This window comes from Physeter macrocephalus, chromosome 12, assembly GCF_002837175.3.
Source record: "Physeter macrocephalus isolate SW-GA chromosome 12, ASM283717v5, whole genome shotgun sequence".
Lineage (NCBI taxonomy): Eukaryota > Metazoa > Chordata > Mammalia > Artiodactyla > Physeteridae > Physeter > Physeter macrocephalus.
In genome coordinates this window covers 80,133,303-80,147,145 of record NC_041225.1, presented here as the reverse complement: position 1 = coordinate 80,147,145, position 13,843 = coordinate 80,133,303, and the positions used below count along the sequence as shown (strand labels likewise).

General features: G+C 48.3%; 1 protein-coding gene across 2 annotated transcripts in view; it reads left to right on the top strand.

Annotated features, from left to right (window-relative positions):
- The window catches only part of SPRED2 (sprouty related EVH1 domain containing 2), a 127,517-nt gene extending 115,902 nt beyond the window's left edge, over positions 1-11,615 (top strand). For both annotated transcript variants that reach the window (XM_007124886.4, XM_028497216.2), the window contains 2 exons: positions 5,706-5,855; positions 8,385-11,615. In XM_007124886.4, coding sequence (XP_007124948.1) covers positions 5,706-5,855; positions 8,385-9,050 — 816 coding nt within the window. In that variant the 3' untranslated portion in view covers positions 9,051-11,615. The remainder of the gene's footprint in view (positions 1-5,705; positions 5,856-8,384) is intronic.
- Positions 11,616-13,843: the final 2,228 nt, after the last annotated feature.

Sequence of the window (13,843 nt, the reverse complement as noted above, 5' to 3'; positions counted from 1 at the left end):
CGCTGAGCCTGTGCTCCACAACGGGAGAGGCCACAACAGTGAGAGGCCCGCGTACCACAAAAAAAAAGGGAGGGGGACCAAATTTAGGTGGTTAAGAAACGTAACTCCCATACATAAAATAGATAAGCAACAAGGATGTACTGTATAGCACAAGGAACCGTATTTAATATCTCGTAATAATCTATAATGGAAAATAATCTGAAAAACTGTATGCGTCTGAATCACTTTGCTGTACACCTGAAACTAACAATATTGTAAATCAACTGTACTTCAATTTTTTTAAAAAAAGAACTCCCATGTTATGGATATTGTTCCAAAGTATAGAAAAAGGTAGAACACTGCCTAGCTCAGCTTACAGGACTAGTGTAACCCTGCTACAAAATGAGCAAGAAGAGCTCAAATAGAGGAAAAACAGGGGCCAAACTCACTTATGAATCTAGATGTAAAGTTTTAAAGTAAAATATTACCAAATCACATCAAATATTTATAAAACAAATGTAATGAAAGACCAGTAGAGTAGATCATATCCCAGGCATGCAAAGATGGTTTATATTAGCAAAGTTTAACTGTTTGATTCATACATTAATGAAACAAAGGTGAAAGACTAATCATCTCAACAGGCACAGAAAAACCATCTGGTTACATCCAACATCTTTTGGTGAAAACTCTTAGCAATCTAGAATACAAGGAAACTTTTGGAACTTTATAAATTTATTTATTTTATTTATTTTTGGCTGCTTTGGGTCTTTGTTGCCGCGCGCGGGCTTTCTCTAGTCGCGGCGAGCGGGGGCTACTCTTCGTTGCAGTGCGTGGGCTTCTCACTCCGGTGGCTTCTCTTGTTGCGGAGCATGGGCTCTAGGAGCGTGGGCTTCAGTAGTTGTGGCTTGCAGGCTCTAGAGCGCAGGCTCAGCAGTTGTGGCGCACGGGCTTAGTTGCTCCATGGCATGTGGGATCTTCCTGGACCAGGGCTTGAACCCATGTCCCCTGCATTGGCAGGTGGATTCTTAACCACTGTGCCACCAGGAAAGTCCAAATCTTTGGGAACTTTATAATCACTCCAGTTATCTGGAAACATTATATATAACAGAGAATCATTAGAAGTCCCACCAAAGTTAGGTTCAAGACAAACAGAGCCATTCTGTTTTTCCATATCATGCTGGAAACCCTGACAAAATGTAGTAAGGCAAGAAAAAGAAGGTACAAATATTGGAAAGGAGACCAGACTATCTTTTGTGGGTGACAGGATTTGCTTAGAAAAGTCCAGAGAATCACTGGATAAAGCATTTGAATTTTTATGAGTTAAGCAAGGGGACCCAATCACAGGGTCAGTAACTTTTCTATATAATCAGTAGTAACTGTTTAGAAAATGGAAATGCTTAATCTCATTTCGTTTTTGCAGTAACCCTCAGGACAATTTTTGCTCCATTTTGCAGATGTGAAAACTGGAGTTCGAGGTCACCTTGACCAAAATCAGACAACTTATAATTAGCAGAGAATTGATTCAAATCTAGTCTGCCTGGGCTGAGACCCTGTTTTTTAGCATTATAACATTCCATCGCATTTCTGTTGTTCAGTGCCTCATGTTAGGTTACAGCCTTCTTAATTGGACATCTTTTTAACAGGGCATTGACATTGAGCTGGAGTCGAACGCAAACCCAGAGGCAAGTTTTTTTGGCGGGTACATTTGCAGGTGACAGTGGTTGTGTGCACTGCTTCACGTCACACGGGACCTCCTACAAGTGGGCGGCGCCGCAGTGGCAGTGTCTGGCCCTGTTCACAGTGGGTGGCATCAAAGGCTGGCTCTGCCTGCTCTCTCTGACTCAGGAAGCCTGCCGCTGAAGCCACCCCACTAAGGAGCCTGAGGTCCCCAAGTACAGAGGACCTGTGCTTTTGTTCTTCTTGAGCTCAAACCTGCAGCACTTCCGAGATTCCCTTGCCCCACCAGCAAGGCGAGTTGAAAACGCAGCCAGTCTTTCCAGGTTGAAGGTGAAGCTCTCGGATTGGTAGGTTAGTGGGTGTCATTAGCTTGTGCACACAAGTAACAGAGACATGTTCTAGAGTCTTGCTTGTTGATGTGCGGATGTGCATAGCCTAGTGGCTGCTTTTCTCCACGAGCCAAGAAGGGGGCACCAGTCCAGAGGTACTTGTGATGAAAGGTTTTTCCTCTCGCCTCTCTTGGAGATACCCTGATAGTACATTCCTTCTGTTGGTAGGTCACTTGAGCCTCTTGACAAGATTTATCTGATAGCAGAGATGTGAAGCCTCAGCTTCCGATGGAACCTCTCCTGCGTGCTCTAAGCCCAGAGCAGGCAGGCGGGGGTGGGGAGGCTGTGGGCTGGGCTGGGACCTCCCTGCAGGAGGCAGTAAACTGGGGGCACGCCTCAGCCTTCTGGCCTCCCTGCTCCTCTGTACAGATTTGTCGTCAGATTAGGAGAATTCGAAAGGCCTTTCTCAGTCTCACGTTCTCTGAATTGCCAGAAAATTGTCCAGGAAACTTTGCATTTTACAGTGGGAAGAGCCTGGTCCGGGCTGGGGAGGAAAGATAGGAGCATCAGAAGGGAGAGTCTGATTGGCTGAGGAGTGCTAGGAAATACCGGGTGTGCCTCATTTCTCAGAATGACTTTTCCTACATTGTTAACCTGGACACAGGTCACAGAAAACAGGGTGGATTCAGGTGACTAACATCAGGTGTTAACTGAGTTTCTGAGAACTAAATGGCTAGTGTGTATTACAGTGTTTAATACGAGGGTAGCTTCTAACCTAAGACATGCCTGGCACATGGGTGTTGGATAAGAGTTTAACCCTTGAGATTTTTTTTTTTATTATTTTTTTTTTTCGTTACGCGGACCTCTCACTGCTGTGGGCCCCCCGTTGTGGAGCACAGGCTCCGGATGCGCAGGCTCAGCGGCCATGGCTCACGGGCCCAGCCACTCTGCGGCATGTGGGATCTTCCCGGACTGGGGCACGAACCCGTGTCCCCTGCATTGGCAGGCAGACTCCAAACCACTGTGCCACCAGGGAAGCCCAACCCTTGAGATTTGAGTCATACTGAAGGGCCCTTATCTACTCATTCAGAAAGTATTTATTGAGATCTGTAGAAACCTTTGTATTCTGAGACACCACCCCCTTTTCTTCTGGGTTTGTATGAGTCAGGGCACACCGTCTTACTTGGAAAAGTTGTACTCGTATTAATCTCACCAAGATTAACACAGAGCAGGCACTGGCGTGGGCTTTCCTGGGCTTGCGAAGCAGCGATGTGGTGCGTTGAGATCCCACCAGGCTTGGCGGGCAGGGTCTGCATTTCAGTCCAGCTCTGCCAGTGGTTGCCTGCCACCGGTCGGCAGGATCCCGAATTTCTCCGAGTCTCTCTTTTCCTGTGTGTGATGTGGAGACAATATTTTGCCTGCAGTGGTGTTCACATGTAGCCAGGACCTGGCACATCATAAGCCCTCACATAATGTGAGACTGTTAAGGGTTGTTTGCTTTGTCGTGCTGTCAACTTACAACCACCGGTGTGTTAAAAAAGAGGGAGGCAGGATCTCCAAAGACATAAGGAAAGGGTGGGTGAGAGTTGGAGGACAGACCAGAGTTTGGAAGAAAGTAAAAATTCTTGTGTATCAGTCTGGTCTCTTTCAGTTACTGGGATTCGAGGGGTAAATAGCAACTCTTTCCTATCTGAGTTCTGAACCAATTGAGAAAAGATAGGAGACCTTTCTTTACTGATGATGTTAGTGCTGGCTTACACGTGTGGGAAGTGGACATTCCAGGAATGGACCCCAGGATTAGACAGACCTGCCCCACCAGGCACACGTGTGCTGGGTCTCCACACCCTCCCCACAGTGGGGTGGGCCCTCGACCTCCAAGTAGACCGCACAGTCCCAAGAATGGTTGCCAGCACATGCAATTTGCCAGTTGGATGGCTCCCAAGAGGTAGAGGAGGGAAGTAGCAGGCTCTGGACACCCTGTTCCATTCCACCTGCTGCAGAGGAGTGAGGCAAGAGAGAGGCCAGGAATGTGATGCAGGTGGAAGGCTGCCACAGAGAAGGAATCGGGAATGGGGGAAAGGTGCACCCAAGGGATGAACCCAGCGCGTTCTGGGTTAAATTATCAAAGGGAATTGGCTCTTATCTTTGGGACATCTTAGGGTGGATCAGGATTCAGGCTTGGCTGGATCCAGAAGCTCAGGTGGTGTCTGCGGGGGCCTTCTTCCCTTGGTTTTGCCTCACTTCATCCTCACACAGTTTCTTTCCCTGCCGCCTCACCAGGATTCCAGGCTTACAGGACCCTTAGCTCTTAACTTCAGAGATAGAGACAGACAGCATCTTTTCTGACCTCTCCATCAGAAATCTCTCTGTATTGCCTCAGGGAGGACTGTGTGTGTGTCCATATCTGAATTAGTCACTGGATTCTGGGATTGGAAACAGCATCAGCCCTGCATCACATGAACCAAACAGAATCAAAGAAAAATCCAGGAGGGTTGGGTTTCCAAAGGCATGCTGCACATGTCCACCAGGTTTTAAAAATTAACGTCGGTTGTGCTGCATGATGAAAATACGGGTGTCTTTTCTTTTTCCTGGATACTTGTACTCCCATTTTTCTAAGCATTTATTACTTTGTAAATGGGGGGGAATAACTTTTATAAGTCTATTTGTTTTAACCTTGCCTTGCTCTCTGGAGGATCTATGACACAAACAAAAATCAGGAAAATAAAAGGAGATAAATAAGCAAATACAATAAGGGGAATATAAGAGTGAGAAGCAACAGCCAAGGAGGAGTTCCTAGATATTTACCAGAAATATGACACCTAGATATCAAGGAAAATCTTTTCATTTATTTGCGGAAAAAAAGGGGGCGGGGGGTCCATCACGCTAAGGAAGTAGAGGTGTAGTGAGAATTCTGAGGGGCCCTGGTTTTAAAGGCAGTTGCCAGCTGCACTTGACAAAAGCCTTTATGAGCATGTGGCTCCTGGGCCCCAGGGATGTGGAGAGTGACCATCACCTGGGGTCACCGGGGAGCATGAAGCACTTAGGTCGTGGGCACACAGGGAGGCGAGAGGGCCTGTGCTCTGTCCACAGCCACAGTCCATTCTGATAGCTGATCACCTTCCTAAGACACCATCATGGAGGCTCCAATCTGAACTCGTCACCTCTACTGGGAAAGCAGCTCTGCACTCAGTCTCCAGAGATGGTGACCCCCAGGCTTGCCTCCGAGCAGAAGATTACAAAATTTCTTCCTGGAAAGCCAGTATCCATGATACCCCTGAGGTATCCTTCATCTCTGAGACGTCCCCAGGCTGGGATTAGCCCCACAAAGGAACATATGGGTTTGATTGTTGCTTGTTTGCATCTCCTCTGCTTACCCAAGGACCTCGCAGCCAGGGCCACAAACAGGTGACCATTCTTGATCCAGTTGGAGCGCACCAGCAGGAGGCCTGGTGCGGTGAGCCCTTCCCCAAAGCCGGTCACTGCTCCCACAGTTTGAGAAAACAAACCCAGCTTTCCAGGGTCTGCGGCTGGGTTTCTCTGCCCGCCGTGTTTAAACAACCTGGCCCTTCAGGGGTCCTCCGGCCTCCCATAGCCAGGATAAACTCAAGATTCTGGGGAGTCCAGCGAGACACCACCAGTGGGCGTAGACGGTGTGTTAGGTTTTTGTGCGGGTTTGGTTTTTGTTTTTTTAATTAACTCACGCTACCTCCTTCTACACAGACAGCTACAGACAGTTCTTCTAATTCGTCTCAGAAGAGGGAACAACCTCCTCGCACAGTCTCCTCCCCCACGTCCTGTGAGCACCGGAGGATTTATACCCTGGGCCACCTCCACGACCCATACCCCACGGACCACTATCACCTCGAACAGGTGAGCGGCGGTCTCGTTCCTAGGAGGTCATGGGGTGGACGGCTCCTAATCCTGGAACGGCCTCCTTCCCCAGGCTTTCAGCCACATGCCAGAGCCTAGGCCTCTTCTTTTCTCCTACTTAGTACCTCCGCCCCCATATTGGAGGTGGTGCAGGCAGCTCACCCTCAACTCAGAGTTTTCTGCGTGCCAGGCACCTCGCCAAACCCTTCATGTGCTTTATCTCCTTTAATCCTCACAGATCAGCCACAAGCAGGTCCTCCGCATATGCAGTTGAGAGATGGGGAGGCTGAGGCTTAGGGAGAAAGAGTCCCTGCTGGAACAAGATTCAAATGCAGGTCTCTGCTCACGCAGGACACTATGCTACCTCCTGGTAGCATACTGTGCATTAGCATACGCTAACACTATGCGTTCCTGTGTCCAGAGGGCCTCCTGGCTTTGTGTGAAAGCACAGAACTGCGATTGGGACCACAGAATACTGTACACTTGGCTTGAGCGCCCTGGCATCGCGGGCTGCAGGCCCAGGCTTGCTTGGGGAGCTGTAGCTGGAATTCAGTAATTCAACAAATATTTACCAAGCGGCCGTTTTTCAGAGCAGGTTCTCAAACTGTGGGATGTGGACTGGTGCCCATGTGGGTGATGTGGCCACCAGTCTGCTTTGAAAAGAGAAAAAGCACGAGGCACTGAGGTTTTATACATAGATTTATATGACTCTTTTTTTCAAAATCCATTTTACTGTGTGTGCTTCCTAATATTTTTGGCATTAAAAGTTCTTTTTTTAAAATCACATTATGGTAGCAGTAGATGGGAATTGACTTTTTGACTCTCCTAACTTTGCAAAATAAATTATTAGCAAAGTCTGTGTTAGCTCCCAAGATTTGTTTTGAAATAATGAAGGACTGTGATTTTCCAAAGTTGGGGAAACCCTGACATCAAGAATCTGGCAGGGGCTTCCCTGGTGGCGCAGTGGTTGAGAATCCGCCTGCCGATGCAGGGGACACGGGTTCGTGCCCCGGTCCGGGAAGATCCCACGTGCCGCGGAGCGGCTAGGCCCGTGAGCCATGGCCGCTGAGCCTGCGCGTCCGGAGCCTGTGCTCCGCAACGGGAGAGGCCACAACAGTCAGAGGCCCACGTACCACAAAAAAAAAAAAAAAGGATCTGGCAGGAATTAGGGCAAATCAAAGCCTGTGAGACATGGCCCTTGCCCTCAAGGAGCTCACGGTCTGGTAGGAAGTGATGAGTAAAGCTAATTACCGTGTGATAAATTCTAGGACAATATTATAATGACAATATGGGCAACAGGTACCAAGCACATCCTGTGTGACCGGCCCTATGCTGACACCGCACAGATTCTTTCTCTTCATTCTCTCAGTAGCCCTATGCAGTTTGATCATCAGGGAAACCAAGTCTGATTTGATCATCAGGGAAACCAAGTCTGAGGCTTAGCGACTTGCTGGTAAATTTCATGGTCCGAATTCCACTCCGGTGGGTTTGCTCAGAGCCATGCTCCTCATCCCTTAAAATGCCTTCATGCTCAAAGGGCGTCGAAGGTGGAAAATCTCATTGTTTGCCACAACTGGGATGCCCTGTGCAAGGCAGGCTTACCTGTATCAACTCAATAACTATGTATTCAGCACCTGCTCCTCTGGACAAGGCACTGATGCAAGCTGTAGCGGGACAACCTGCAGAGATGACTGTTCGTCCCTAAGGGAGAATGCAGGTTGGGTTTGAAGGCTAGAGGGTGTGGCCCTGGGTTGGGCCATCCCGGGCTCAGATTGCAGCTCTGCTGCTTACCACCTGTGAGATCCCTGGCAGGATTCAAACACAGTGGGCCTCTGGAGCCTGTACTCTTACCCTTTGCATATCTCAACATCTTATCTTCCCAGCCAGATTACCAGGTACTTGTGAGCCTCATAGTTTGCTGTTTTGCACATGACCCACGGTGAGACATGCGTTTTATATCATGGCCCAGTAGGCACATGTTATGTACACAAAGATAACAAGGGTGCTTACCTTGTAACATGCAGTGCACTCCAGTGTTTTTCTGTTTCTCTGAAAAAAAAAAAAACCAGTCTTAAAAAGAGAGAGCATGCCGTACAAAAACAGGTGAAACTAATCTAAGCTGTTAGAAATCAGGATAAGGGTTCACTGTTCCTTACCTTAGGGGTGGGGGGGGGTCACAGAAGGGAGGTGAGGATATTCTAGGGAGGCCTCAAGTTCTGCTTTCTGATCTGGGCATGTCCAGCTTCTGAAAATTCACTTTACTCTTACGCTGTGTATACTTCCCCCCCATATATGGTAATACTGCAACAAAAAGGGGGGAAATGCTGGTCTCCACCCATTAAATTGACTTCCTGACCCAGGAAGGGATTGGGACTCACAACTTGAAATACATCTTTGACCCACAAGCTGTTCAGTAATTACAGGATGGGTCAGTTCCTTAAAGCAATGCCTTTGCCAAGGTGAAAGATGCATATCGGAGGTTTGTTTTGCCGCTTGCTATGAAGTAACGTCTCCTTTTTCCTGGGGCAGCCGATGCCAAGGCCCTACCGCCAGGTGAGCTTCCCGGACGACGACGAGGAGATCGTGCGCATCAACCCCCGGGAGAAGATCTGGATGACGGGCTACGAGGATTACCGGCACGCGCCGGTGAGGGGCAAGTACCTGGACCCCTCGGAGGACGCGGACTCCTACGTGCGCTTCGCCAAGGGCGAGGTCCCCAAGCACGACTACAACTACCCCTACGTGGACTCCTCAGACTTTGGCCTCGGCGAGGACCCTAAAGGGCGCGGAGGCAGCGTGATCAAGACCCAGCCCTCCCGGGGCAAGTCCCGGCGGCGGAAGGAGGACGGCGAGCGCTCTCGGTGCGAGTACTGCCGCGACATGTTCAACCACGAGGAGAACCGCAGGGGCCACTGTCAGGACGCCCCCGACTCCGTGAGAACTTGCATCCGCCGGGTGAGCTGTATGTGGTGTGCGGACAGCATGCTCTATCACTGTATGTCGGACCCCGAGGGGGACTATACAGACCCGTGCTCGTGCGATACTAGCGACGAGAAGTTTTGCCTCCGGTGGATGGCTCTTATCGCCTTGTCTTTCTTGGCCCCCTGTATGTGCTGTTACCTGCCCCTGCGGGCCTGCTACCACTGCGGAGTGATGTGCAGGTGCTGCGGCGGGAAGCACAAAGCAGCTGTGTGACTCGGTTTCCCTCCCCACCGCCCTCCATCCACAGCCCCAAGGGGACTTGTCTTCTCCATCCTCTCATCTCTGCCCGCTCCCGGGTACCCAAGGCGCCGTTCCAGCCTGGGGAACCTGCCTGGTGGACTCTGCACCCCTGCGTCAGTCTCACCCACGCACAGCGCACACAGTGTTCTAAGGCAAGGAACCGCCGCCTAGACCCTCATGTATTATTAACACTCTGTAATCAAGCTAACTGTCTCATCGTACAGGTGTTGATTTCATGTCCTTCCTGCCCACCTCTTCCAGTTCCAAGGCGCCTTCAGTGGGAACTGCTGATTTTTTGCTGGGTTTTGTCGTTGGTTTTTCCAGGAGCTCCGAAGACCATCTTTCTCTTGGTTGAGCTTGCCTGTGGCTAACGAGCTTGCTTCCTCAGGTTCCTGTGGAAATGGGATGTCAGAATGATGAAACCCTGCCAGATGTATTTTAACCTGCAGTCAGTTATTATGTATAGGAGGTGAGCTAGTTAACAAACTTCTACCACAAAACGAGATCGCTTTAACTTTTCTAAAGCCAAACTTCCCATGTAAGCTGCAGTTTCTGTCTTGAGCCCATCATCATCTTGTCTCCACACCCCTCCCCCCCAAAATGTCGGTCAGTTACTCACTGATGCAAAACATTCTCTCGTAAAATGACTGAGAACTGAGCCTTAACTAACTTCAGATTAACTTGAGAGAATCAGGAAAATTCTTAAAACTGCATCGCATCCTCTCAGACCAGGGCTAGAAAGGGGATTCCAGGTTTCTCCGAGCCTCCCTGGTTACCCCTAAAGGAGAACTTTTTAAAATTGTGTCACCACCACTTGTAAAAATTTAGCAATATCAGAAGAAACTGCTAATGAAGTAAGAAATTTTGCTCATTGTTTTGCAAACCAAATAGTCTCTTCAAACCAAACCAGTGTTCTCCCGAACACGGTCCAGTTGAGAAACGCTAAAGGTTGTAAATAAAACTTACAGGAGCTTTTTTCCCTCCAGTGGCTATTTTCTTTTAACAGGGGGAAATTTTAAATGTCATCAATTTGAAGAGTGGTGGGTTGCATTTTGTTCATGGGTTTGTGTTTTTGTTTTCATTTTGGACTCAATTTCACGTCACCAAATTCTTCGTTTACACTTGGGAAAAAACAAGGCCATATGTAAAAACCCTTCCGATGCCTAAGTGTCTTTCTCCTGCAAACCCAAACTTGCCACTTTGGGTGCACGGATGATTCGGTCAGCAGGCTGGGTCCACCTGTCACCTTGCCACGTAGGAGGCTTCTAATTAGCTGGAAAAGAGTATTTTTCTAATATATTGCAAGGAATAGCCAAATGTTACTGCAGAAAGAAGAAAAGTGAAGAGTGGTTACCTGTACCTAGCATAGTACAATCAGAACACCGTGGAGACCATCGGGGACAGGCTTGTCAGTGCTGGCTCTTCTTCCTGCCATGATCTTCCTGTGATTATTGCCAGCTGAGTGCACAGCCTCATTCCTCTCTCCCCGCTCCCCCCATCCCTTCTCAATTGCACACAGGACATCAGTCTCCAAGGAAAGGGACTTTTTTTCTAGTCTGCCAATCATATTGGGAAAGTGCTAGCCACACTTACCTTCCTGGGAATGTTTTCAGCTCACCTGAGAGCCCTTTGCATTTCTTTATCAGATCATCGATGTAAAATACCCAGTGTGCTTATGAGTTTGTTGGTAGACGTTTTCGTTTGTCGAAGTGACTGGTTTGGGTCTTCCAGTTTGGGAAAGGAGCAGAGAGCTGTTAAATCTGGTGATGCAAGAAAAGAGCCACTTCAGAAACCTTCAGCCAGCCTCCAAATGCTGTCGAAAGACCATCTTCTCCCCCGTCCTGAGGCATTTTCTCAGGGTCTTTCTCAAGGTCTCCTCTCTACAAAGCACAACACTAATGTATGTTTTGTTAGACCTCAGTTCAAGCGTCCCTATTTATTTCAGTAAGACTACACCTGTCCCAGCTGCTTTTGTTTGCCCTGTTTAGTCATTATCTGTTTCTATCTTCCTTTACCCCTTGTCCTTTTTCACCCCTTTGAAGAGTTAACGCTAGTGAATCTTACTCCGGGCGTATCCTTTTTGGTTTGTGAAGAAGGCACAAGGACAGCCATGGGGACATTTATGTAAATACGTCTCTAATTGCCACACTGCAGCCGAACAGTGTGTAGTATTTTCCCAGTCAGCTTTGCCATACTGATGTCAACCATCTAAGAAATTATTCAGATTTTATTTTTGTATCTGTGGTAACAAAACATTAACCAAAAGATTTTCTGTTTGGAAGCTTTCCCCGAACCCCCCCTCCCCCCAAAACCACCAAGCTATTTGCTCACATTAACAAATTAAAGTGCCTGAAGCATAATTCATTCTTTACCTGTATACTAAAAACCCCGTTGTATTGATTTTTTTATAATAAGCCTTTTTACCTCTGTGTAAAAAATATATATACAAGTGTATGATGTACATTTTAGTTCTTAACTTTTTTTTATGGTTTCTAATATGTATGACCAATGTAGCCATTGCTTTAAAATGTACCATGTAAATATAAACACATCCTATCAGATCGCTGGCTTTGGGATGTTTGTCTGGAGACAGGGTGGCGTTCGAGCCTCTGCGGACGTGGGAGCTCTCGCACACAGGATGGGAAGGGGTTTCCTTTCGAGGAGGATGTGTGGACACCGGTCTGTTTTTGAGGCCCTTCCCGCCTCTGGTTATGTCATATTCCCCAGGGGAGACTGCAGCTCCTTGGGCTCGGATGCCTCAAGTGAAAAGAATGCTGTATCACCGCCCAGGGAACACCCCCTCTTCCTCGGCCTGGCTTCCCCCATGCGTGCTCCTCAGAGGGAGCCGCTGTACTTCCTCCGGGTTGTTTCCCACTGATTCCTGCTGAACCTTAAGAGTGTGTGTGTGTGGCGGGGGGGAGTTTGGAAGATAGTTTCTCACAGAACACAACTGTTAAAACTGCAAGATCCTTGGTCTCCTCAGAGCAGTTGGATTTTAGTGATATTTGGCCCACTTACAGTTCCAAATGGGATCTTTGGATACTCAAATGGTACAATGACAATCCCTTGGAGGAAATAAAGTGTGGAGTCCTTTAAGGGTCGCAGAAGAAAATTTCAGCTTCTTCTCTAGAGAACCAAGTAGGGGCCTTAAAAAGAGATGTACAGAGGGGTCCCTTCATATTAGTCTTGACTCTTCCCAAAAGGGGTGACTTTTCCAAACCACTGGGCAAAGGTGAAAAGCAACAGGAGATGCTGGGAATTAGCAAGTGAATGGAGAGAAACAAGCCGTGAGGATTGGTAATTAAGAGATGATTAGAGAACTTCATAAGAGCTCTTTCGTTAGCCTGGGAGGGGCACAAACCAGGTTAATAGGGGATGAAGAGTCAACATGGAGTCAATAAACACATCAAATGTAAAACATGTTTTCAAGAAGTTTGATGGTAAAGGAGTAGAGGGATTGCTCTGAAGGAGAATTGGTGAAGTCGAAAAATAATATCTGCTGAGACAGTATATATTCATTTACTGATTATGACAATCCTGAATAAATTGCTCTGATTTTTTAAAAAAGAGGAGAACTTGGAAGGCACGTCCAGAGCTTCAGGGGGCCCGAGATCTGACCTCACGCCACCCCGCGAGGCACGTCCCTGTCATCCCTATTTGAAGTTGAGGAACTGAGGCTTAGAAAGGGTAAGTGACTAAGGTAACCTGTGGTCACATGAGGCAAGGACCAAACCAGAGGACTGACTGCAGAGCCCAGGTCCTTGCCAGGCCTCACTGATAGCTCTGACCACCCCCTCCCTGTTTGTGGGCTTGAAAAGTGGGCACCAGGAAGAGCCTTGCCCAGACCTCCCTCTTGGCCCATCAGGCTGCTACAGGATTCACTTGTCATCTGGTGCTCTACGTGCTCAGCCAGGGGCTGGGCTCTACATCCGTCATCTCCTTCAACCCCCTTCAGAGTAGAGGGTTCATTTCCACTTCACAGGTGAGGAAGCAGGGGTAGAGAAACACGTTACTAATCATTAGATAGTTACCAGCCATTAGCCCTTGGGCAAGTGATGTTACCCTTCTGAGCCTCGGTTTCCCTGGGTGTAACAAGTGGGGTAATACCCACCCTCAGCATGTCGTGAGGCTCAATGATTACAATTCACACTATCGTTACAGTGCAATACTCAGGAGGTGCTTCAAAATGCTCCTTCCTTCCTCAGTTCCTCCTCTATTCTGGGACCCTAGGAAACACCAAGAACTGGAGAGGACAGCATCTTTTGAAGTACAGGAGGCTGAAGCCATTGTGGATATTTTGTGAGTATGTAGACCTACAAAATATGTGTCTTGAGATTTCTTTTTCTGAACCTCTCCGCAATTCTAAATTAGGTTTTGCTTCCTTGCTGGCCCTCCCAGATCCCTTCACAGCCCTTGAGAGGCTGCAGAAGGGCACAGGGCTGGCTGATTCCTCAGGAGCCAGTGCACACAACCTGCCTTGCAGAGCTGCCTTCCTCAACCTCCAGCCCCGCTTCTGTGGCCTTTGGGGTGTGAGTCGGTGGCCTCATCTCCTGGGCCTCTGTTTCTCCCTGCTGCTCTCCCGTTGTTAGTTACCACTCACCCTTAACGGTGGGCGCCCCCCAGAAAATCAGGAGATCTTCCCAGGGGACAAAGTGTTGTCACAAGAGTTCTGTTTCCCAGGGATTCAGGGTGGTTTGTTATTTGAGCGTGGCTTTCAAACAGGCTGTCACAGTGCCATCCACGTGAACGAGAGGCCAGAGCTTGTA